Genomic DNA, 27,236 nt, shown 5'->3' on the forward strand with positions numbered 1-27,236 from the left:
CTCCAGTCGAATAAAATTACCTATGCTTATTAGACAGCAGCTAAGAACAAAAACAAAAGACAGATAAAGATCTAATCATTACGGGGTATTTATAGTTTAGGAGGTTGATCACTTAAGAATTTTGTGTAATAGAGGCACTGCCTGATACTGATTTACGTTGTCTAAAACAGTTGCATAATGATGCAGCGTGCATTGAGATGATATGATCTACTATTACATAAATATGTAATTGAAGGAGTATTACTATGGGAAAGGGGGGGATGGGTGTATATATGCATATGTGCCTTTACTAGTAAGATCTCGAAAGCTATTGTGAGTATTGTTTTCTGTTATGTGTTCCTAGACACCACACATCAGTGCACTATAAGTGAGTGGTTGCCATTCTCTTGTTATGAATTAAAGGATTGTATTGAATGCAGTAATCATTCCAGTAATTAAGCACAGTAGCCTCAAAATCATTCAGTATTAAATATATGATGCTAAATAGCAAATATTGCCATAAAAGTTACCTGTGTCTTCCATGAAATATTTTTCTGAATCATTTGCGAGATTAGAACTACTGAATTTGACTGATACCAAAAAGCTGCTTTGTGTATTAGTAAACAGTGTCTGCCTTCTAGTAAAACATGTTCATCTTTATGCATACATGTTTCTCCAGTTGTGACTAGTGGATGTTTATCATCTTCAGATAATGTAATGGTCACTAATCTGTGAATTTGGAATAGGTTGCAGTCTCTAGGTTAGTGTTTCTATTCACATTTGTACCTTGCTTTCAGATTGTTTCTTCTTCTAACACACTCCCCTGCCCCTTTACTGTCTGTCACTTTCAGCCACAAATCTACAGTACTTGTAGCACAACATTTGCAGCAGTCTTGTTTGTGCTCAGTAGGGGATGGATTGAACATCATTCGGAGTGGCAAGGGGGGCAGCAGACTGAAAATCTTGAAACTGTGAAATTCATTGTTTGTAGCAATTTCCTTCCATGGCAAAAGCTGTGTACATTGAAGCCCCTATTTTACATTTTCATGCAGTCCAGACCTAGAAAACGCAAAATTGAGGAAATTGCAGAATCAAGAACAACTTTAAAAAACCCAAAATATAAGCAAAGACATATGGGATTGGCATATATAATTAAAAATATATCCTTTCCAATATATTGTATAAAAACTGCATAAGTGAAGGAAATTAAATGTACTCTATAATGTTTATACAATTATTTGTGGTAATGAATTTCATCAGTTCTTAAAAAATCACAGGTGTGTACACAAGTTAAAACTCACCAAAAAATTGAATACAAGGTAACAGAGCTATTTTCCAACATGCTACGACCACAAATTATACGTCAGAACACACGTTTTTGAGATATCTTTCCATTCTGCTTACCCAGAAAAAAGCTAAAATTGATGAACATGGTGAGTTGAAATTAAAACTGTGAAGCTCGGTGAAAGGTGTCAGCATCTAGCATGTTTACTTCTGTAATTGACATTAGAGCTTATTAGAAGTCAGCTCAGTGAATTTCTGTACACTGTATAAAATTTAAATTTAAAAGAAGGCTCAAACACTACAGTTCCACTTCGTGCCTTCTATCACTGATGCCAGTCTTTGTGAATCTACAGTGCAAAGTGTATATGCTAGTAGTGTATGTAGTTGGCAGTTATATCATGCCAGATTTGAATGCCAAAGTCTTTAAAATTTGTTTTTGCAAAACCATTCTTCTATTTCAGTATGACATCTCTGCCATAGCACATGATCTGCACAAAAAGTATATTTTCAGCACTTCACAAAATGCTTTCACCCCTACCTGCACTCCCATCATCGGAGGGCCACTCCCTCTCTCCACATGTCCAGCATGCGAGTTCATTTTATATGTGTTGGTTTGGTGTGGTGGCTTTACTTGGTGTTGGGTGACATAACACCCTGCCAGCCAATAAGAGCTCACTAGCCAGAAATAACCAGCGTTTTCTTGGTTCTTACTGAGCATATTCTTCAAGACTCAGTGTTTGAATTTAAAATGATTACTATTTGCATTGTTGTTGAATGGCATAAAGTGGGTGCAAGGGCTGACAGTCTTGCCTGTCTGGCCTGCTGACAGGGCATACATATTGTGCACCTGGCTGCCAGACAGCTGACTCAGTTGTCGGCCGCTGCAGGCTATGGCAGGGAATGTTCCACTGTCAGCTAATCGTATGTTCCATCATGTTTAGAAGCACTCTTCAATAATACGCTTTATAAAATCAGTATAACAATTAAGTCACAGTGACAGCAGTTTTTGATAACCACAAAAGAGGACTTCAGAAGTAACCCACCAATTTCTGTTGTTATTCCTGAGCTGGGAGAAAGGTGTCTTAGGAAAATAATAAGAACTTTCTTCGTATTTGCTTTTGAAAAGTTCTGTAACTGGAGATTTAAATTATCAATATATTTGCCTGTAACCTAGCATAATTTTATTAAATAAGTTTTAAGATTTATAGTTTTATAAATTAGCAGTTCCTAGTGAAGACGCCCAAAACTTCGACAAACAATTCTTACTCTAATCATAAATAATAATTATTGAAATTCAAAAACAAATTGTCTCATATAGCCTGACACAGAATTGAAAAAGGAAAATTTTGGTATAGCTCCTTCTGCAATAAGCCTATTGCTTTATTTGTAATTAAAGCCTGAACTTGATTCTCCATAATAAAATTTTCAACAGTAAGATTCTTGTAGCACAACTCTACGCTAGCACAGGAAAAGTTCAGTTAATGAAAGGACTAAGTCACAATTCTCAAACATGATTGACTTTCTTACAATATAACTCTCTGAGCAAGTTTCATTCCTCGGTACTTACTAAAAAAAATATACATACAGAATCATTGCGCTTCCGGACTTGATCTTAAGGAAGGGTAGACAAACATCAGCTCATTTAGCATTAAACTTTTAGGCAAGCTATTAAAATAAAAATAGATTTTACCAAGCAGTGATGTTTAAATAACCACTACCAAAGCAATCATAATCCACTAAGGCTGATACTTCAACTAGAAAAATAACTAGGCCAGAATACAAACTTTGGTCTTACTCTAAGCCAGCATCTACCCATGAGCTCATAATTAAAAAAAAAAATATATAAAGACAAAGTTTATCATAAAAACATTACTCTAATTAAATATAGAAATCTCTAAAACTATTAAAGTTGACTTCTGCAGTAGTTCAACAAACTCGCGGTTTTAAAATTAAGCCACCACTCGTGCAACTACAAATGCATCAAGAGATAATGGTTATAATTGGAGGTGTATACTTAAAGCAGGATTACACAGCTTACCTTTCATTACACATGAACTGCCGCGCTTGGTACGAACACTTTCTCTCAACAACAGGCCCAGCTCGCCCGTCTCCTCAGGCAGGTCGTCGTACACAGGGGAGAGAGCACAAAGTAACAAGACAAGCTTCTAAAACACACAAACAGCTGGTTTTGATTCAACAAGCCTCAAAAGCATGTTCATACGTGCTTCAGGGAATACAGGCCAGACAATTATGACAATTTAAACTATGGCCTGGAAAACTTCAAGCAACCAATTGGTCCAGTAAATAAAATTAAAAAAAAATATTTAACCACTCTTGATAAACCATCAAAACATGGGCATTTCACTACTAAGGAAATCGTTAAGGACTGGCAACTGTCAATACCTATAGCACAGGTTGAAGTAGCTGGCGAGAATTTCAAATAAGGCAAGAAGAGGCAGCAATACATTAAATCCCATTGTTACGACAGTTCCTAGGCTGAAATTTTGCTCACCCAAAAAAAAAAACTATCCATGGTTCCAATGCCTTCGTCAGCAGAAACAAGGCTGTCCACTCAGTCCCGTCAACCTATGAGAGTCAGATTCACCAACACCAGTACCAACAGTCTCAGTTCTTCTACACGTTGCCAGCTTATACTGCCGCCCAGTGTGCTTCCAAGCACAGTGCATGTGCAACTGAAGCCTCCTAGCGGCTCTGTGTTCACTGTCTCTTCTGTATCTCGCCGCAGGTGCTCGCTATATACATAGTGATCCATCTGACGTTTCAGATGAGATTATCTTGAAAACTATACATCAGGTAAAAATAGTGGATAAGACAAGTTCGTAAGCTCAAAGGGGGACATCAAATGATACTACAAGTGACCCCCAGCCCCTGCGTCCTTCGGCGGGGTGGGGGGGCAACTTTTAAATCTTAAATAGAAACCCCCATTTTTTATTGCAGATTCGGATTCTCCATAAAAAGTAATCAAGTTTTGTCTGAAACATTTTTTAAAACTATTGACAGATGGCGCTGAAACTAAGAAAAATTAAAATTGGGAAAGAACTCCGATTTACTTAAAATGATCGGAGAACGATGCATCAAATTAAAACAAAATGTGCACCAATTCTTTAATTAGGCCAAATTAAGTTGTTGTTGGTCCCCCCCCCCCCCCCCTCAAAATGTATCCTGCCCGCCACAGTTTTTGATGAAGGGAGGTGGAATGGTATTAAAATCTCGTTAGGGAACTCTTCACAATTGCGTGACTCACCTGACTGTGGCCAAACTACAAACTATGGCTCAGTATAAAGGTTGGTACAATGTGATCAGACATCACTCCACTTTCAGATTGTGAACCGTAAACATTAACTGACAAAAGTAATTTATTCTTTGGTGAAACATGGCTCACTATCCTCCTACAGAGATTGTTGCTATGATGTTAATTTTAGGTGAATTCCATAACAACTACACTGCAGCTGCACAATTGTATGCGGATCATTTCCCAAACAGACTACATCCAAGCGAAAACATTATTCGAAATTGCACTCAACGAGCTTGAAATAGATACATGCACCATCCACCTAGTCATCACGAATACAATGAAAGTGGTGCCCTTACCGTTCTCGCTTGTGTTCATCTGGATCCCAAAATGAGTAGTCATGTGATTCAGAGACAAACTGGAATACTGAAATCAACTGTTTTGAGGATTTCGAAGGCACATAAATATCATGCGTATCATATCACACTGACACAGGCATTGACGCCGAAAGATATGCAAATACACGTGCATTTCTGCCACTGGGCCTTGGAAATGATAAAAGGTGACTGATTTTTTTAGATATGTTCACCGATGAAGCCACATTAAAAAACAGTAGCTGATTACATCGTCATGATTGTCATTATTGGTCCCCTGTCAATCCACACTGGCACAGACCCATTGACAATCAACACAAATGGTCATTAATGATCTGGAGTGGAATTTTAAATGGTTACTTGTTAGTTACAACTTCTCTGTGATGATTTGTTGGAGCTAATGAAAGATGTTGATTTAGAAACTAGGCAACGAATGTTGTTCCAACAGGATGGAGCAGCTCCCCATTATGCTAAAAATGCGTGGAACGTTTTAAATTTACGGTACCCTGTTCGGTGGATGGGACGCGGTGGACCAATTCAGTGGCCTCCATGTTCACCAGACCTAACATCTGATTTTTTTCTTGTGGGGTAATTGAAAAAATATTGTTTATGACAAGCAGCCCACAACCCAAAATGATATGGAGCAATGCATTCGAAGAGTGTGTGCAGCCATACCCACGGGATGTGCTGCTCAAAACTGTGGACAACTTTTGCAGATGATTGACTTTAAGCATTGAAGCAAATGGGGATAATTTTGAACAGTTTCTTCGTGGTTAATGTCATTAATTAAGCACCCCAAATTGTGAGAGGCAAGGGGACTCACACTAATTGAAGCACCCCAACATGTGAGAGGCAAGGGGAGGCTAATGAAGCACCCCATAGGAACATCATTCTACTACATCCATGTTGTTGTTCCTGGGTAACGCTAAAAGTAGGATACAGTACATTTTGTACAAAAATAGCTTAATTTGGCGTAACGAAAGAATTTGTGCACATTTTATATCGATTTGATATGTCTTTCTCGGATAATTCTAAATAAATCAGAATACTTCCCCAATTTTACTTCTTTCTCAATTTCGGCACCATCTGTCAATGGTTAAAAAATGTTTCAGACAAAACGTGATTACTTTTTATGGAGAATCTGAATCTGCAATAAAAAAATGGGTGTTTCCATTTAAGATTTAAAAGTTGCCCCCACCCCACCCAAGGGGGCAAGGACTTGGAAGTCACGTGTAGTATCATTTGATGTCCCCCCTTTGAGCTTACGAACTTGTCTTACCCACTATTTTTACCCATTGTATAGTTTTAGAGATGATCTCATCCAAAACTTCAGATGGACCACCCTGTAACAAACTTTGTTTTCTCTTTTCATGTGTCATGTTCCATCCAATTGACTTTTGCGGTTTCCTGTCCTCATTTTTGACAGAGGTTTTGGACTGCCACTGACAGAGTTAAAAACCTTTCCCATATTTTTATTCTTTTTACTTTCTTTTATTTGAAACATACAGACTTAATGAAATACCCTTAAGTTTCCTTTGTATGTGATATTTATTCAAAACATCCCACCATGCAGAGAGCAATATCACACTTTTTGCATCTTATACCGGTCATTTTTTTGCTGTGAATTAGCAGTACATACTACATAGTGTCTATGGGGAATCTCCATTGCTCTTGAGGAATCCTGGACAATGCCATTCTTTATTTCGCAGTTGAAATAGAGTTTCTTGTTTTGGTGTCCTTAGGATCTCAGCTTTACTAGTTTATTGATGAAATTTATCAAGCAACTAGTGGATTAGTTAAAGGTGGAATGTTTGCCAGTGGTTTTTTCTGTTTATTTTTTATTTCAAAAATTGTTTTTTCTTTCAGCACACATAAGTCAGTCAAATGGAAGAACACCGTCTTGTACCATTCCATTGTCTTTAGGATGCACTGTATATCATGTCTGTCTTACCAACAGCAGCCATTGACGTATTGTAGCTCACTACGCAAGTAGTTTTCGATTAGTTTGGCCTGTGGTCCATTTATGGTTGAAAGCATCCAGACTTCTTTGTTGTCCATCTATTTTAGAGCCAACAATGTTCCACAGAACTTGAATTGTCTTTTCCTCTTTTTCAATGTGTCAGGCAGTGGTGGTAAATATTTCCTGTTTTTGCATACTATACCAATGGCATTGGTACATTTCTCATGGAGCCATAGAAATAATTCAGGGCTTGGATACCAATTGTCTAAACAAATGGTATTATCTTTGTTAAGGTATATCAGTAACAAACTCATAAATACATCACCTGATTTTCCCCAGCCAGAATTTCTGGATTCTATTTCCACTGCAGCACTGTTGTAGACACTATAATCTAGAATTAATTACTGTGTATGTCATAAAATGAAAATTTTAATACCAAACTGGCTAAATTTCTTCATACTTAAATTTTCAAAAGGGACTATGGCCTAAAGGAATTTTTTTTCTTGTGTGCTCTGCGTTGAGCCCTATTTTCACAAGAATATCTTGATGTGGTCAAATTGCCACTAATGCGCAATAAATGCAGATTCAGTTTGTACCAGTCCCAGGACATTTAAGTGTGAATATATTAGTGTTTGAAGCAAAGAATCTGTTGATCAATATTAATTCACTTCTAACTTTTTAGTCCTTAGCACAAATAGGGAACATGCCAAGGAGCAAATAAATTCTGTGGGCTGTATATGCTTCCATCATGCTAACCTGCTGCGTACTGTTGTCCTTTTTTATATTCTTTTTATTTAATTATTTATTTATTTTGGTAAGAAATATGTAGTAATTATTTCTCTTTTTCCGAATGCTAGAAATAAATTCAAATGAAATAAAATAAAGAAGTGTAAATGACTTCCTAAATCACTGAAGTCTATTGATACACTGCTAAATGTGTTCACGAAGTGGTGACATATCGTCACAAGGATGATCATGTGACCGATCACGCATTCTTTTTTGTGATGAAGCTTCACTTACCAGAAGAAGAACCTTTCTGAAAAAGTTTCTCATGGTGTTGAAGAATCAGCCGTACTTCCAGACACTCCAAATCTTCCTTGAAGGAAATGTCCAAAGTATCCCTACCATCTTCATCTTACTACTCTTGAGGATTTCCGTGATTTCCTTGTCAATAAATTATCTTCCAATATTGCATATGCAATGCAGGCACACACTGTTGTCTCACCAAATGCAGAAACAGGACTCGTAAGCAGGAAGGGCCGAGGAGCAGGTAGCACTTCGCGACATTACCAAGAGCCACCTGCACAGGTTATGACAGTGCTGGCAGGAATGTTGAAATGTGCAAAAAGGCAAGTCACTGTTCTATTGTGCTTGTTTACCTGCTCTGCGCCAGATGTTCATGAACGTTGTTGCCGTCAGGTTTCCCTACCTGTCTGCTGTAAGTGAATTCCAAAGCTGTCTGGACATTCTACCAGCCAAGCATATGCGTATGCCCCTAGCCATCTGTGTGTTGTACCTGATGGGTGTAGATGTACGCCCCTAGCTGTGAAAGGGTTAAGGGATTCCGGTTGATAGTTTCATAATGAATAATGCTGCTTGTTGCTGCTAATCCAGCATCAGTTTTCATAGACAGCTCAAAATTTAACAAGAACCAGTAGTAAAACTTACATTGTGACAATAATCACCATCATTATGGCAGCTTTAGTCATCTGGTGGATTACAGGAAATTCTTTTTTGTTCATCACTCGTAAATGATTGGCCACCGTGGTAAATGATTGCAAGGTGTGATGATACCTGGGACCCACAGAACTGCATATGTCGTTACAAAAAGTCTCCTAGTAAGGGAAACAGTACTAGAAATTCCTGCAACTAGTAATGTGGATTTTACTCACACTAAGTTACTACTGTAAAGTAGTTTAGACAAGGAGGAAGGCAGTTTCAAAGCACTGTCAAACTGAATAATTTGATGTATATATGCTGACTGAAGTGGCAAATGAAAATTTGTAGGCTGGGTTTCGAACCCAGGTGCTCACTAGGCAGATTTGCTAACTACACCACCACCCTGGCACAGTGGCTTTGCATAACTGCACAGACTACCCTAACATACCTCCTCCCTCAATCCAGATTCCCATTCAGGCCTCAGCCCACTAGATGTCCCCCTAAACACGAACAGCATTGCATAAGCTCTCAAATTGTTTTGGAATAGCACCTCAGCAGTGAACAAAATGGGGGATCCTGCCTGAAACCCCAACATAGGTGCTTTGTTCAAATGTAACTATATATTCCAGAGATCTTTTCAAGACCCAAACATGGGGGGGGGGGGGGGGGGGGGGGGGGGGGGGGGAGATGTGTTAAGCAGCCTGTGCAGTTGTGCAAAGCCACTGTGCCAATGTGGTGCAGCGGTTAGCAAATCTGCCTATTGAACAGGAGACTCGGGTTCAAATCCCAGCCCTGATACAAATTTTCATTTGTCACTTCAGTCTGCGTATATACATCGTAGATATTTGAGACTTGGAAAGGTCTCTGGAGCCATATAGTTTCATTTGAAGTGAAATTTACCTTGTTTGCTGGAGGTTTCCCCATTACCTTTGCAAAATTTCTGAATTCTTCTCGCAATGCTAAAGCATGCTTCTGTGCACATCAATGTTCATCAGAAAGACAAGGGAGCAACTCTTTGTTTTTGCTTTCCTGCGCACATTATTCACTGGCACTATTAATTATTTTTGTTGCACTGCTCCTACTGGCCTAGGCTGATGGGTAGAAAGTGTATCTGGCACTGCCAATGATGGGCCAGTAATCGCTTCATCACTCATGAGTAGCTGTATTAACTTATGACACAACACAACTTGGCACGAAAATCACTTCACAGTGATTGCATATTCAAGTTTCTCAATTAGATCAGGCAGTGGACAGACACAAAAAATGAGCGAGCTGAAGTAAACTGATTTCTGCCAATTCAGAATTAGGTAGCTCTTGTTTTTCTCTTTGTGAACAAACTGTATAATGACCAAAGTGTATTTTAAGATGACCCTGAAATCATGACAGTTTCTGTCACAGGACTGTAGCATCAGTAAAGAGATGTGTGCACATACTGTATCCCAACTGTTCTGAAGCTGCACCCAGAATTTGGTGCTGGCCAGCTGCTCGAGTATAGTATTTTGCTCACATTTTGCGCTAAATTTTGTGATTGTCACATGAACGATGGTGTTCACAGTAGTAGATCACTTCACTATTCCCCCTTCCTTTATCTACTGAAAAGTGTGTATTAAATATATTTTTGTTAAGGTGAAGCATGGGCTGCAGCAACTACAGAAGGTCTTCTTGTGTATGCACTAGACACAGCACTGGTGTTTGATCCCTATCAATTAGATGTTGATATAACACCTTCTACTGTTCGAGAAAAACTGTATGACCAGGAATTTTCTGAAGGTATGTGGCTTTTGTGTTGTTAACTATATGGTTTTTGTAATTGCGTGTGGAGATTATTTTAATATTTGATTACCCTGTTTTCTTCAGCTTTAATGATGGCACTGAAACTGAATGAAAAAGACTTAATTAAGGAAGTGACTGAAAGCATTCCAACAGATTATGGTAAGTCTGAATTAATTCATACAGCAACATAATAGTACGCATTTTTATCTCCGTTTGTGCATAAGAAAGGGATGTGTTACAATTAGTGAAATTCTTCCATTTCTTAAAAATAAATGTGTTGTTTTTACTTTACAGTTAACCTGGCTGTTCAGTCTCTTCCTTTGCCATATGTTGAGAAGATGTTGAAATTCTTGGCTGAAATGATAGAGTCATCAAGGCACTTGGAGTTCTATTTAATTTGGGTCCAAACCTTGCTGACTCTGCATGGGCAGAGACTACAGAATCCTTCATCACATTCCACAATAACAAGTTTTCTCATCAGACTGCAGAAAAACTTAAATAAAAAGTACCAGGACCTCATGAAAATGTAAGTATTATTGATAGTTTAAGTAATGGAACCAAATACAGTTTTGTTCTTTAAGAAAGTCCAGCAGACTGTAACAAGGTGTGTACATTGCAGGATAACTGGGAAATCTGGGGAAAAACAGGGAATGTTTTCACCTGGGCAAAAAACTGAGAAAAGCTTGGAAATTTTGCAGAACTCCAGGAATTTTTTTATTATTTTAGTCTTCAGTTAAATTTTTGTAATTTTGACAGGCAAGAACTGATACACCAACAAATAATTTTACCTTAGCCTAGTGCAGAATAATACTGCAGCAATTTAACATAAATGCAAAAATAACACCAAAATAAAACTTTAGTTGCAAAGAAAATGTGCCATTTACAACCAGAAAACAGTGCAGACACTAGCATCTGCCAGTAGCAAAATGTGTAAAAGACTATGCAATACTTCATAACAATTAACTGCTTTTGATGAGGTTGACATCAGAGCTGTTACCAATTTTAAGTTTGTTTGAGCAGTTGCCAAAAGGTGCATGCACAGAGTTGAAGCAATAGCAGTAAGCAGCCAGATTCAACCTGGAAAATTTTCTGGTGTGTGCAAGCTGCCAGGTTTTTTCATGGCCAGAGCAGTCTGTCTTGTGGGGGGGCATATGACTCAGTTTAAGTTTCGTGATTTTGCTGTTGTCTCTTTGTTTTCATCTCTCGCATCAAATGAAAACAAAACAAAATTCTGTGGCTGAGAGCTATTAAGTTAATTAAAATACATTTGCATAATTATGCAAGACTAAAATATCTTATTAGTTTTTGTTTTCTGATTTTATTTTATTTCCACACTATTAGCAATCGAGCATTAATCATCGTGCGGAACAGTGAAGTTCTTTTTGTTGGTTTGCTTAAGAAATCTGATTTTTATTAATCTTTCCCACAGAGACAGTCAATTTATTTGAAATGAAGTGTTTCATTATATTCTGTTGGTCATTATATTCTGTTGGCTAGTTTCAATTGATTGTTGAATTTCAGGTACACATTTCAATCTTCTGACGCATATATGATGACATTATACCATAATAAAAAACCAAACATGAGATAATACAGTACTGTGGAACTCAAAGAAAATTAGCAACCTGAAAACCACACTTAGAAGCTTAATACCCAGTAGGAGCCTGCTTCTATGTGAATTGGACATACGAATGTGCATGAAAGTCAAATTATGCATTTTAGTATGGTTTACGAAACTCTGATGCTCTCAAAATATTCTCTGATTTCCTGTTTATTTCATGACATAATATCTGATTTCTTAATGCTATATATGAGTGCTGTGTTTTTCTTTACCCCCCCCCCCCCCCCCCGACCTCTAATAGATTTTAAATAAAAGACAATTTCATAGAAAACAATTATTTTGTTACCAAAAGTTTTGTACACTTAGGTTACTTTTCAACATAAACACCGAAAAGATTGAGACATATATCGTACCTGTGGACAAGCTTTGCAATACCCTCTCCAGAAAATGTTGCCGCCAATGACTGCAAATGACCATTGACATTGTTTTGAAGATTTTTGTTGGTTTGAAAGTGCTGCCCTCCTAGCCACCTCTTCAGTTCAAGGTAAAGGTGAAAGTCGCTGGGTGCCAGGTCAGGACTGTATGGTAGATGATCGAAAATGTTCCATTGAAATTGTTCAAGGAGCCGTTGGGTTGTGCCAGTAGTGTGAGAACAAGTGTTGCCATGGATCAACACAATTCCTGATTTCAGTTGCAAATTTGGTCATGTAAAACAAACTAAGTGGAATGCACTGAAGATTTAGCTAGGAGGGCAGCACTTTCAAACCAACAAAGATCTTCAGAACAATGTCAATGCTCATTTGCAATCATTGGTGGCAACATTTTTTGAAGAAGGTATTGCAAAGCTTGTTCACAGGTATGATAAATGTCTCAATCTTTTCGATGATTATGTTGAAAAGTAACTGTAAGTATACAAAACTTTTGGTAATAAAATAATTGTTTTCTATTAACTTGGCTTTTATTTAAATCCTATCGGAGGTTGAGAAAAGAAAGAAAAAAGAAAAGCTCTTGTAGTTATTAACATAAGTAAATGTTCACGTGAAGATGATTAAGTAGGCAAATTTGGTCAGTAGTAGTAAATAAAATGTTTTGTTTCAGTGTACTGACAGCTTTAGCAGAATTGTACAAATATGCCTGCTGTGAAACAAAAGGCTTTTTTGATCACAAGATGTGTTCCAACACTTACCTGGTACCTTCTCTAGGCTTGAGGTTTCTTAATTTGTGTTTTTTACTTCTAAAATGTAGATAATGCCGTTCTTGGCTAAACCATAGCCTAGAGCACACCATGTTTTATCATCGTAACTCCACACATGGCTTTATATTTATTCCTAGAGTAGAATATAAACTGCCATCTGTACAGTTTCTTGGCTTAACAGATAATGAACTTATTATCCTCAGCATTGGTGTATGCATGCGATTCCCCCCCAACCCCACCCCACCCCACCCCACCTCCTCAAGAAATTTGTATTCCTTGTTACTAGCTTCTTACAGTGATGTGAGCCTGATGAAAAATGCTACATAACAGTATTGCAGAGTAAAAATAAAAAAATAGATCTGACGTGAAACACATCACTGATTATCCATACATAAAATATCCAGTTTTTATAGCTTGGGACCATGAATAATTCATTTTAGTACTTGTTCAGTTGTAACTGCTATAGGTTACAATTCTAATTATGCGAAATTTGAAAGTGTTTAAATACTATATGTGCATCAAATAAGAGAGAGAATTAATATTTTCACCTCTTACAATAAGATATCTAAGTCTTCATTGCAATTCTTAAGAAATGTTTTAAAGGTGTTACTAACAATAATACTACTGCCTAGTAAGAAGTGTGTTTTCCCAGGGTACACTTGTTCGCATCGAGCATATAATCTCCTAGTAGTTACCCCATGTTTACCACTTTCCTCTCAGAATACACTAATGTAAAACTAACATGTAAGCATAGTTATTAAACTAGCTTTTTTCTTCATTTCTAGATGTGACTTCAACAAGTATACCATTAGAGTGCTGCAGAATTTAGCAGAACACCGAGAAAAGGCTGCCTTAGCACTAGAAACACTCTCTGTAAATGATGACAATCTGATGTCTGAGTAAAATATTTTTTATCAATTTTTAATAAAAATTATATTGAAACATGTCTGTACGTATTTGCCGTACACGTAAAGTTTCCAAGAGTGCTACATTACCAATTCTATGTAACATTACACAATTAAATTCTGTGTGCATGTTTTACTTTGTGTGTGCCACACTTGGTTACTTTTAATAATTCAATATCCAACTGTCAATCAGTAGATCGAGAAAACAAGATTCTACAATATATTGATAAATCCACTTTGGAGGCAATTTCAAGTATGTTGCTAAACAAATCCAAGACATTTCAATGGCTGTTTAATATAGGATGTTATTCCTTGTGTAAAACACATGAAAGTCAGTGTAACAGACTGATGTGTAGCGCACAAAGCAGTTGCCTGGGTTGCTGGATTTGGTGAGGGGGTATTTCTTCTGTTTATTACTTACTGTAAGAGTGCACGGAAGTATGGGTTATAGATTTAATTTTCTTTAAGGCTTTACTTGGTTTACTGTGACTGAAAAATGCTTGCATTAACGCAGCAGTGTAATCAGTTGTATTCATCCTAGAATTAAAAGGAAAATATCTCTGGTTGGGAAGGGGCACCTGGTTGCTAAACTCTGTGTATGGGTTTTTCGTGAAGTCAAATATGCCATGCACAGAGGTAGTTCTGACATGGTTAGAGTGCCACGGGGTCGACAGAGCTACATTCTATGGCTGCAACAGGCCAAAAGACAGTCGGTGTCTTGAGCAAAGCACAGATTCTCAAGTGTACTGCCATCTAGATATCTCAGTGAACGACTGTTCCACCAGCATCAGGTGATGTTACAGGCCTCATCAGCTCTGCATTGTGCTTGGTGGTGGGAGAGTCTCAGTTGCTTTCTGTCTCTTGTCGCATCTCGTATCCGGATGTCACTTGGTATTGGCTCCCACATCCCTGTTACATTATCAGTCACATACTACCCACATGTTCGGGGAGAATATGTATCAACTTGTGAGAAACCTGGACAAGCTTTGAAACCAGGAATGACGTATGACATCAGCATCCCTATAGCTAACCACAGCAAACACCTGGCCCTGGTCAGGGAAAGGATCTGTTTCACACGATAACAGTTCGGTGTTAATGCCAGAGAGCACTTAACTCTTCATCTACAGGCATCCTCTATACACTTCACAGATTCATGGGAATGGATTGACAGTCACCTGAGCCCAGTCAGAACAAGAAATAAACCAAGAGACAAATTACCAAGTTTTCTTAATTTCCAGTTCTTGCAAGAAGATGCAGTGACAGCAGTACTGGAGATAGCACGAAGTTCAGCCCTAACACATACATCACTTCCAACCGCTGAAATTGAGTGCTGTTGGAGCACCAAGTGATACCGTGGAGGAAATTAATCAGGAAATCTGCCCAATTTTCCCCAAGAAGCAACAACTCCAAAGCACAAAGGAAAGCATTTTGTGCCCTTGGAGTAGATCAAGAAATCGTTTTCCTTCCAGTTGATAGGGTTATTGCACAGTTCTTCCCCAGCATAAGGACTAAGAGTGGAAATTTCTAGAGCTTCTGGACAATCCAGTATACCAGAAAATAGGAGCAGATCCAATGAAGCAAGTGTCACAAAGCAATTTCATCCTGTTAAAGAACAGGGCACTCAATGATTAGATTGCCAAATCACTGAGCCGGTGCGCTGCTGTACCACCTAAGACTGTATGGCTTACCAATGACCCTCAAGAATGGCATGAGACCAATAGTGAGCAACACTGGGGCAGCAACATATCCCCTGGTGAAGCATCTGGCTTATCTGTTGGTCCCTCACATCGTCGAATGTTCACATCACATATAAAACTCGGGTGATTTCATTGGTTGGCTGCAGGAGTCTGACATTATGATCAGCTTTGATGTCGTCCCACGTTTCACTCTATTCCTCTTGGAAGACTACATAAAACTAATCAATGTGAAATTCAGCACTAACTAGACAGCTTTTTAGACTCTTTCTGACATTGACCTATTTTATTTTAATTGGACAATACTATCAGCACAGCCCCTCTTTCCACTTGTACCAAATTTGTTTGTGGAGTACTTAAAGGACAGAGCACTGGAAACTGAAGAACTAAATCCTGTGTTTCTTTTAGTATGTCAACAATACTTTCGTCATCTGGCCACATTGGTCCAAGAAACTACAGAAATTCTTAAGCATGTGAATTTCATCCATGAAAACATTCAGTTTACCATGAAAACAGAAAATGATGGCAAACTTCTTTTACTCAACATCCTTGTTCAGTGCTGGTCTGATGACTCACTTGCCCCCAGTGTATACTGTAAGCCAATGACTCCTCCAGCTGTGTCCATCCCTTGCAGAATGCTCAACATTAGTACCATACTCCATTTCACCCAAACAAAGTTGGATGGCAGAGCTGTGACGCCTGGAATCAGTCTTCCTCTAGAATGGATTTTGCAGTCAACAGATTCATATGGCCCTATGACACAAAAGCACCAAGAACAACACAGAGGGTGGAAAAACAGAAGAAGACAATAATAATACTGCTTTTACACTCTTTGCTGGCAATGTATCATCAAAAATTGGAAGACTACAGCAGACATAACACCAGTGTACTTAAGAACCCCTCCAAATGCCATTTTCTTTGGCTGCTTTTATCTCATCAGTTATCCAATTTTATAATGAAAAATGGATTTGAACATGTTGACAGCCAAGACGTCACTGCTGGCTACAGCAGAGCCTCACAGCTGACACTGTGACATAGCCTGGCAGTGAAACATCTATCACTTTGCATGTGGCAGTCATCGTGTCAATGCTGCGCATCATCGGGAGTAATTTTTTAAAAATGTTCTATGGATACTTACATAACAAGTCAAAATATCGTAGGATTTCTAAATATTTACAGGAACTGGTTTCTATTCTCTCCAGTGTAAGTATGCAATTTTGGCAAACATACCGTTGTGTTGATACTCTCAAAAAATTAATATTTTTGTGAAATATGCTGTTGCCAAATCCAAAAATACAAATGTGGAACGTGATATATAAATGTAAGACAGAAAGTGAAAAAGGATCTCTCGTTGAAAATTTTGGATTATTGTAATTTTTATGTCCAGAGAGAGAGAGAATGATTATTAAACTTTCATTTTATTATAAATGATTAATGGAAAATCTCATATAGAGATGTGAAACAAATACTAACAAAGAGATAGAGGGGCTGGCCAGTACTTACCTCAGCTCAGTACAGCCGATAGATACACACAAAACAAAACCGAAAATTTATGTTCCTAGCTTTCGGAACAAATGTTCCTTCATCAGGGAGGAGAGAGGGGAAAGAAAGGGAAGAAGGGAAAAGAGATTCAGTTACTCACAACCCAGGTTATGAAGCAACAGGGAAAGGAAAATAGGGAGGGTAGCAAGGATGGAGGCATGGTTGTCAGAGGGAAGCCAAAGATATTATCATTGTTTAACTGTATATACTTAACAAATTCTGCATATGTTATTACCCTATACATTGTCCTTCACCAAATGATAGTTCCATTAGTCAGCATTGCATATTATGTGGTCAACCCCCTCAGACCTACAGCACACTGCAGTGTATATAAATTTAATATCAAGTAAACTGAGAAGAAACTAATGAATCTTGTGCTGTTTTAGTAATTCTACATTATGGCCAACTGCAATGACAAATTGTAATAACAAAATCATCTTTTACATGAAATTTCTGAGCTGTAATTTTAATTACCTCTAAAATTTAGGAGAAGCTATTTTTTGAAGCTTGCATAACACAACTGTGATATTTTGAAAGGGGGCCTATTGTTGGGCCAATGTTATTTCCCCCATAATGAGAAGAGATCCGTTTTCAGAAGACAGACATGCTTTTAATGATACTACTGACTCATGTGTAGTTCAAACAATTTTCAAATTGCTACAGGCACTTACAGAATGGTGTAAATTATTATAATACACAAAAACAAAAAATGGATATTATAGGACAATTTTGCTTGTACTGATAATTTTACTTTTCTGACAAGAGGTCCCTTTTCCCCTTTCCGTCTCAAAAATAAAGATTTTTACTGCAAAAGTGTATGTTCATGTTTTAAAATGGTTTTATTAACACAACTTACAATAGGCTTACTGAAGGACCACATAAACACTTTAATCTCAAAAAACTGCCTTACAATAATTGCAAGTGTTCACATAACAAGTAAATTTCTATGCACTGTGTGCTTTCCTCTTCTTAATAATGCTGCTGATAAAAAACTCTCCTGCCTTGTACGAACTGCGAACTAGTGGACCACTCGCAGTGTACAAGAACCCCATCTCATTTCCCACCCTCTCCCAGTGTTTAAATTTTTCAGGGTGAACATACTCCACTACTTTTAGGTGACGTTTTGTTGGCTGCATATATTGACCAAGAGTGACACAGTCAACTCCCATTGCTCGCAAATCTGGAAACAAACAGCTGGCATTAAAAATTTGCATTTCTGGAAAGTATTTAAGAACTGCTGATTGTTCATTCATTCAGGATTGTGGAATAAATAAAATTATATGTTACCAGGCAAAAGCAACCACTGTTAGCTAATTCTGTTAAGTATACCAGCAACAGAAAATAATCATTAGTGCTAATCTAAAAAATGTAATAACTATGGGAACTACATGTAGATTACTTTGTGTGTGTCTTTGAGGGGGTAGTACTGAAAGTTTTAATCATCACAATGTAATTTTTTTTTTGTTTGCAGTTCTGGTACAAATTAAATGCTTGCACCAATGACACTGTTAACGCATTCCTAGAGGAACCAAAACAAAGTGGAGACTGACTGCACCATTTTGCCTTGGCTCTGCTAGTGGCATGCAATGGTACTGTAGCACGGTGATTTCATTGTGTACAGGGACTGCAGTCAGGTACCTGCCAACAACCAGAAAAAAATTATGTAACTATTTTTTCCAAGTCAGAAGTCTTTGTTTCTCAAGGACTTTCAAGTACGGGTTTTGTTGAAACAGTCTTCTCAAAATCTATGAATCCCAGACAATGTGGTCATTCATACTCATTTCTCCATGTTATAATTTCAAATGTTTCTCTGTGCTACATATATGTATATCAACCTTGTTCCTTTTCCTGACAAAGACCTAACAATGTAGTATTGTTGTTGGTTGTCATGGTCATTGTGTGTGTGTGTGTGTGTGTGTGTGTGTGTGTGTGTGTGTGTCCTCCCCTTGCTAAATGCACTTTTCATTTCTTCACACCTTGAATAACATTATGCAGGGAAATGAAGGGTGAGAGAAGGAAAGCTGACAGCTTTGGGAGAGAGGAGCAGCAGCAAGGGAATGAGATAGGAGTGTATAACACCATTAAGACCAACATCGTGTAGGGGAAGTTTCATGAGGGCATGCGTATTATGAATATAATAGAGGGAAACATTCCACGTGGGAAAAATATATCTAAAAAGAAAGATGATGAGACTTACCAAACAAAAGCGCTGGCAGGTCGATAGACACACAAACATACACACAAAATTCAAGCTTTTGCAAAAAACGGTTGCTTCATCAGGAAAGAGGGAATGAAGCAACCGTTTGTTGCGAAAGCTTGAATTTTGTGTGTATGTTTGTGTGTCTATCGACCTGCCAGCACTTTGTTTGGTAAGTCACATCATCTTTGTTTTTAGATATATATATTTTCTTCTATCAGTTTGCTGAATGTTGAGATAGGGCTATGGGCCTGTAGTTCTGTACATGCTTTCTTTCCCAAGGACGTCCACATCAAACCCACCAACAAGCAACAGTACCTCCATTATGACAGCTGCCACCCATTCCACATCAAACGGTCCCTTCCCTACAGCCTAGGTCTTCGTGGCAAACGAATCTGCTCCAGTCCGGAATCCTTGAACCATTACACCAACAACCTGAAAACAGCTTTTGCATCCCGTAACTACCGTCCCGACCTGGTACAGAAGCAAATAACCAGAACCCATCCTCATCTCCTCAAACCCGGAACTTCCACGGAAGAACCCCAAAAGTGCCCCACTTGTGACAGGATACTTTCCGGGACTGGATCAGATTCTGAATGTGGCTCTACAGGGATACGACTTCCTCAAATCCTGCCCTGAAATGAGATCCATCCTTCATGAAATCCTCCCCACTCCACCTAGAGTGTCTTTCCGCCGTCCACCTAACCTTCGTAACCTCTTAGTTCATCCCTATGCAACCCCAAACCACCTCCCCTACCCTCTGGCTCCTACCCCTGTAACCGCCCCCGGTGTAAAACCTGTCCTGTGGTGTCACCGCCAGACACCAAACTTGCTAGGTGGTAGCTTTAAATCGGCTAGTACATGTCGGACCCGCGTGTAGCCACAGTCAGTATTTGCAGATCGAGCGCCACCACACGGCAGGTCTAGAGAGGCGGACTAGCACTCGCCCCAGTTGTACGACGACTTTGCTAGCAACTACACTGACGAAGCCTTTCTCTCATTTGCCGAGAGACAGTTAGAATAGCCTTCAGCTAAGTCCATGACTACGACCTAGCAAGGCGCCATTAACCATATCTGGAGAGAGTCTCACTTGTATTAACAATAGCGATGTACCACAAGGATGAAGTAAAGTTAAGTATTATAGAAGCTACGTACTTTTCTTATTAGCATTCATTACGTATCCTGTTCCAGACTTCACGCCAGTCGGCGTGTGTGTACGCGTGCCTTTCGGTTACCCATCACTGTGGACTGGCTGTCTTGTCAGTCCACTACATGTCCCATGCACCCTCCCACCACCACCTACTCCAGTCCTGTTACCCGGAAGGTGTACACGATCAAAGGCAGAGCCACGTGTGAAAGCACCCACGTGATTTACCAACTGACCTGCCTACACTGTGAAGCGTTCTATGTGGGAATGACCAGCAACAAACTGTCCATTCGCATGAATGGACACAGGCAGACAGTGTTTGTTGGTAATGAGGATCACCCTGTGGCTAAACATGCCTTGGTGCACGGCCAACACATCTTGGCACAGTGTTACACCGTCCGGGTCATCTGAATACTTCCCACCACCAACCTGTCAAAACTCCGGAGATGGGAACTTGCCCTTCAGCATATCCTCTCTTCTCGCTATCCGCCAGGCCTCAATCTCTGCTAATTTTTAATTTCAATTTGCCGCCGCTCATACCTCACCTGTCTTTCAACAACATCTTTGCCTCTGTACTTCCGCCTCGACTGACATCTCTGCCCAAACTCTTTGCCTTTACAAATGTCTGCTTGTGTCTGTGTATATGCGGATGGATATGTGTGCGAATGTATACCTGTCCTTTTTTCCCCCTAAGGTAAGTCTTTCCGCTCCCGGGATTGGAATGACTCCTTACCCTCTCCCTTAAAACCCAAATCCTTTCGTCCTTCCCTCTTTCCTGATGAGGCAACCGTTTGTTGCGAAAGCTTGAATTTTGTGTGTATGTTTGTGTGTCTATCGACCTGCCAGCGCTTTTGTTTGGTAAGTCTCATCATCTTTCTTTTTAGAGATATATATATATATATTATTATTATTATTGGTGTTTTGCCCTTAAAGAGCGCATTTGGACTAAATGACATGGCCAGTTCCTTTTGCTGCCGCCCTCGCTGTGCCTCTGTTTCCGGTCCTGTGTCATGCTTCTTGTCAGCTTTGTGTCTTCGGCTTCATCTTGATTGCCTTTTTGGTTGCCCATATTTCTTTCATCTTCTGGCTGTGATCTTGCTTGTGTTCTTCGGTCCATTTTATGCCTGTTCGTTTGTCACATTGTATCTCATGTAGTTTACTTTTCTTATGATGTTTCTGAATTTTATTCTGTCGTTTATTGTGTCTGCTGTTATGTTGAGTTGGTTCAGGTCGTTTTCTACCTCTGCCACCCATTTGTTGTTTCTAGTGGTTACCCAGTCAAAGATCTGCTTGGTCAGCCTGTGTGATGGCATTCTGTATAGGTGTCCATAGAATTGTAGTCTGCGTTTTCTAATCTTTTCTGTGATTGTCTCCATATGTTTGTACAGTTCCTCTGTGGGTTTCTTGATCCATATTCCATTGTTGTTAGTTGCGCCAAATATTTTCCTAAGTATTTTCCGTTCTACTTTTTCTAATTGTCTGATACGTGTATGCGCTAGGATTAGTGTGGTCTCTGCTGCATATAGTGCCTCGGGGAGCACCACCGTGTCGTAATGGCGTAATTTGGCGTTTTGTGAGATAGACTTCTTGTTGTAATGATTCCACACTACTTTGTATGCCTTGTCCAGTTTAGTCTTTCTTTCTTCGTTTGAGTCTCTGTTATGTCCCCTCATTTGTAGTGTTTCACCGAGGTATTTGAAGTTTGCCGTTTTGTAAATCGTGCCATACTTTGTGTTCAGAGATGAGAGTTTCTTTGTGCTCGTAAACTGTGTCTTTTCGTAAGAGATCTTTAGTCCAGTTTTGGAAGCGATTTCGTGCAGTTTTTCAATAGCGTCTTTTGTTTCCTATTTTATATATATATATAATAGAAGGAAACATTCCACGAAGGAATGTCTTTAAATATATGTGTGTGTGTGTGTGTGTGTGTGTGTGCGCGCGCGAGTGTATACCCGTCCTTTTTTTCCCCTAAGGTAAGTCTTTCTGCTCCCGGGACTGGAATGACTCCTTACCCTCTCCCTTAAAACCCACATCCTTTCGTCTTTCCCTCTTTCCTGAGAGGCAACAGTTTGTTGCGAAAGCTTGAATTTTGTGTGTATGTTTGTGTGTCTATCAACATACCAGCACTTTCGTTTGGTAAGTCACATCATCTATATACAGGGAAACATTCCACAGTGGAAAAATATATCTAAAAACAAAGATGATGTAACTCAATACCAACGCTTTCGTTTGGTAAGTTGCATCATCTTTGTGTGGATTGAGAAAAGTGACACACATGAGGCTGGAATGGTCTAGTGGAATCTGGCCTCAGAAGGGTTGTGCGGTCAGAGTATAAGTTATAAATTCCCATCTGCGTAACTCAGAGAAACGTAATGGGTGTGTGTGGTGGGGGGAGGGGGGCCCGGGGAACGGCCTATTTGCGTGCACAGCTGCTTCAAGCTCACACCCATGTAAAAGACTGTTTTGAAGTTACATGAGATGATTGGTGCCACACACAGTTTCATCTCAGATAGGGCAGTATTATCCTACTCCACTCCCAAGACAGGTATATCCTACTATCATATCATAATAATACTTCTACCTTCCATCTGGTCTACCACAGCTATCCAGCCCTTGTGGCAAGAATCTTTGAATACTGTATGTTAGTCTTAAGGATGATCTGGGCTATTTCATAGATTAAGTGGGTGCTGGAATATCAGTTGGGGAGATGTGGAAAGGATGTTCCTCACTACAGTGAAAGATGTGGTTAAATTGTTTCAGTACAGAATAATACTGGTAGTGAAGGCATGCCCTCTCACACTCGATCTTTGAGTGTGGGTGGAAAATTATGGGTGTCGAGGAAGTCCACCAATTAGGCTGCTTCAATACATTTACAGATTATTATACAACCATTTAGTTGCAAGAGTGGTGCCTCTATTCAATGGCACCAAATGGCTGTCTTCCACCTTTAAAAAGCTCATATGCTGCCCTACACATAATCAGGGTGGAATGACCACATAAACACATTTGTTTCGTAAGTTACATAAATACTGTACTGGTGAGGTAAAATGAGAGCACCCTCTGATTTGATTATAGTAATTTGATGCAGCCAGTTGTATTTAACTAACATCCTCAATTAGTAATTGAGGGGAATTTCAGAAAACTTAAAAAAAATATAGTACCATACCCATATGGTCATTTGGTTCTACTACTTTTCATTCAAGGACAATAAATTGCAGAAATCTAAGATTCCAAGATAAATTAGTGGGTTTGGAAGAGGATTTAAATAAGAACAAGTGGGATACAGTAATATTGTCAAAATTGTTGAGATAAAGCAAAGGCCAAATTGAATTAAAATCAAGTCATAAACACCAGGGAAGAAATTATGGTAAAATTTATTGCAAACAAGAAAATTAAAAATACTACAGCTATCGAAGGAACTTCTGCTAGAACTGTAGCTCACTTTACAAATAAATGTTTACATTTATGCCTACACTCTCAAGCCCCCCTAAGGTGTGTGGTGGAGAGTACTTACGGTAGCACTATGGATTCCCCTTCTCTTTTCCATTTGCGGAGACTGAAGAAAGTTGCTTGACTCTCACTGGAATGTACAATCCCAGACTTTCAGTCTGCCTATCTGTGATACACAGTGTCACTCTCGAATCCTCTGCCACTAGACACTGTGTAAGTGCCTCTGTAATGCTCTTACATTTACTTAGTGAACAACCCCCCCACCCATCGTGTTACAGATTCCAGATTGATGAGCACCATCAAATATCAGCCTTACCAATATTTTGTACATTACACCTTTCTTGATGAATTACATTTCCTTAACATTGTTACAACGAATCTTAGTCTAGCACCTGCTTTTCCTACAATTACTTTTATATAGTGTTATTACTGTAACAGAAATTCCTGGAAGGAGCTATACATAAAAAAAAAATATTGCTGGGTGGAGCTCAGAAACACACAACAGAAAACAACATTCACAATAGCTTCTTAACACTAACTCTTTTCTGGCAAAAGTACCCCACCCACAAAGACACTCAAAAGCACACTCCCACAGCCATGGTAAGAATGATTATTCATTCTTGATTATTGAAAGCACCTGCATGAGCTGGTGGAGGTGGGGAGGGGTTAATGGGAGAGAGGCAGGTATTCGGACACGATTCCATGCCACATAACAAATTGCAAGTACAATGGACAGGGCAAAAAGTGTAAGAGGGATAGGGGAAGGCAGTGCACAATCTGGATAGAGGAGGAGTGTGGAAAAGGTTAGTGGAGGTGTACAGGGTGATTGCATAAGAGTGCAGGATAGGATGGAGAGGCAGTTACCATCTTCATAGCTCATAGAGACTTGTGCTGGAAGGTAATATCCAAATGGTCTACAAAGTGAATCATCTGTTGAAGTCATTTGTGTTGTGGTATAGAGCTTGGTTGGCAACTTGATGGTCAAGTTTGGCATTCATCATTGTTTGGTGATAGCCACTCATGCAACTAGGCAGTTGGTTACTTATCATGCCCACATAGAATGCTGTACAGTAGTTGCAGCATAGCTGATATATAACATGGCTGCTTTCACAGATGCCCCTGCCTTTTATTAGGTAGAGAACACCTGAGAAGGGACTTGTGAATGAGTGTACGGAACAGATGTTGTACCTGGGCCAAGCACAAAGGAATGATGTATGGTGTGCAGGACTGGAATAGAAATGGATAAGAATATTCTGTAGGTTGGGTGAGCTGTCATCTCCGGGCATGATGAGAGGTATTCTAAGCCCTGGTGGCGGATGATGTTGAATTTTTCAAGGCCAGGGTTATAGTGTGTGATCAGATGAGCATACGGTAGGGGAGACTCTGAGGTGGATAGGATATTGTCTGCCAGTAACAGCTCTGGTAAGGTTATCAGTATATTTTCACAACTCCTTTCCACAGCAGATGCGGCATCCATGGATGAAAGGCATTAAGCAAGAGGCTTTTTGACCTGGAATGGGTGACAACTGTCAAAGTGAAGGTACTGTTGATGCTTAGTGTACTTGACATGGACAGACACATTGACATCTAAGAATGTGGCTCAATTGAGTTGAGAAGGTCCAGGTGAAGTAGATTGGGGAATATGTGTTGAGGTTATGGAGGAAAGAGCAAAGGTTATCCTTGCAGTGAGCACAGATCATGAAAATATCATCACTGAATCTGAACCAGACAAGAGGTTTTAGGTGTTGATTGGATAGAAAGGATTCCTCCAGATGGTTCATAAATAAGTTGACATAAGATAGTGGGTTGTTAGAAAAGGTAGTGTTCGATGGCATCAGTGCCATAGGTGTGGGAGGTGATGATGTGCAAAGACACATCCACAGTGACAAAAAAGGTGTCTGGTGATAATGAGCAGGAGCTGTGGAGAGGTGGTAAAGGAGTGAGAAGTGTCTTGAATGTAAAACAGAAGGTTGAGGATAATAGTTTGGAAGTGTTGGCTAACAAATGCAGAGGTTCATCCTTTGGGAGCAATGTACCCAGCTGCAATGAGACAACCAGATGTGAGACCTGTGGGGTTGGGTTTGTGGAATTTGGAGTGTTGGGTGGTGCTGTTGTGAGGAGAGAGATGGATTCAGGTGTGAGGTTATGGGATGACTTAAGGCTGCTTGAGGTCATGTTGGACTTCTGGCAAGGAATCATCATGGTAATGTTTGTATGCAGAGGTGATCCCATCCCAGATGACCAAGAGGACCTGAAAACCTTAGGTCCAACTCCACAAACACAGTCCCACACTGCAGGTCATCCCACTGTGGCTGGGCACAGTGCTCCGACAAAACGGAACTCTGCCTTTGTTGACCAACACCTCCAACCTGTTGTCCTTCATTCCCAGTCTGCATTCAAGACACTGCTCACTTCCTTTACTGCCTGTTCACAGTTCCTGTCCCATTACCACCAGAGTCCTTGCTGTTCACTGTGGATGTGATGGCCTTGTATATCAACATGCCCCACACCCATGGCCTTGGAGCGGAGAAACACTACTTTCCCAATGTCCTCATGACGCCAAACACTCTTTCCTAATCTTCCTAACAAATCACATCCTGACCCACAATTTTTCACTTTCAAAGGCCAAATTTACAAACAAATCTATGGTTCTGCCATGGTTACTAGCGTGGCACTATCTTGTGCCATCTTATTTATGACCCACCTGGAGGAACCCCTCCTACCCTGTCAACATCTGAAACCTCTCATCTGGTTTAGAGATTCACTGATATTTTCATGGATGCATGGCATGGACAAATTTTGCTCTTTCCTCCATAACCTCAATATCTATTCCCAAATCTGCTTCACCTCAACTGATCAAACTACCATCCTAGATGTCAGTCTCCATCTGTTAGATGGATAGTCTGTCCATATCAAGAACATCAACCAACTACTGTACCTCCATTTTGACAGCTGTCAACCATTCCAGGTCAAAAAGTCTCTTCCTTATAACCTCACCATCTGTGGATGCTGCATCTGTAGAGGAAAACAGGAGTTGTCGAAATATACCAATAACCTTATCAGGGCCTTTTACTGACAGACAGTATTCTATCCACCTCATATATAAACAAATCTCCTATGACACCAGAAACTTGTTAACCAACCACTGATCAGCACTCCCTGATCACCCTGACCTTGAAAAGCTCAATTACATGCTCCACCAGGTGAGATGTATCCTGCCCACATTCCCCTTCCTGCAGCTCATGGACCATTCCCTTGTGGTCAAC

The 27,236-nt window shown here is 39.5% G+C and overlaps 2 protein-coding genes across 5 annotated transcripts in view; one reads left to right on the top strand and one right to left on the bottom strand.

Moving 5' to 3' along the window:
- LOC126094589 (periodic tryptophan protein 2 homolog) overlaps nucleotides 1-13,986 on the top strand; it is a 99,866-nt gene extending 85,880 nt beyond the window's left edge. For both annotated transcript variants that reach the window (XM_049909053.1, XM_049909054.1), the window contains 4 exons: nucleotides 10,136-10,279; nucleotides 10,367-10,441; nucleotides 10,577-10,808; nucleotides 13,824-13,986. In XM_049909053.1, the coding sequence (XP_049765010.1) occupies nucleotides 10,136-10,279; nucleotides 10,367-10,441; nucleotides 10,577-10,808; nucleotides 13,824-13,941 (569 nt within the window). In that variant the 3' untranslated portion in view covers nucleotides 13,942-13,986. The remainder of the gene's footprint in view (nucleotides 1-10,135; nucleotides 10,280-10,366; nucleotides 10,442-10,576; nucleotides 10,809-13,823) is intronic.
- A 4,013-nt stretch (nucleotides 13,987-17,999) lies between these two features.
- Nucleotides 18,000-27,236, bottom strand: part of LOC126094590 (lipoyl synthase, mitochondrial) — a 133,562-nt gene continuing 124,325 nt past the window's right edge. For all 3 annotated transcript variants that reach the window (XM_049909058.1, XM_049909057.1, XM_049909055.1), the window contains exon 7: nucleotides 18,000-18,359. In XM_049909058.1, coding sequence (XP_049765015.1) covers nucleotides 18,124-18,359 — 236 coding nt within the window. In that variant the 3' untranslated portion in view covers nucleotides 18,000-18,123. The remainder of the gene's footprint in view (nucleotides 18,360-27,236) is intronic.

Source organism: Schistocerca cancellata, chromosome 8 (genome assembly GCF_023864275.1).
Source record: "Schistocerca cancellata isolate TAMUIC-IGC-003103 chromosome 8, iqSchCanc2.1, whole genome shotgun sequence".
Classification (NCBI taxonomy): Eukaryota; Metazoa; Arthropoda; class Insecta; order Orthoptera; family Acrididae; genus Schistocerca; species Schistocerca cancellata.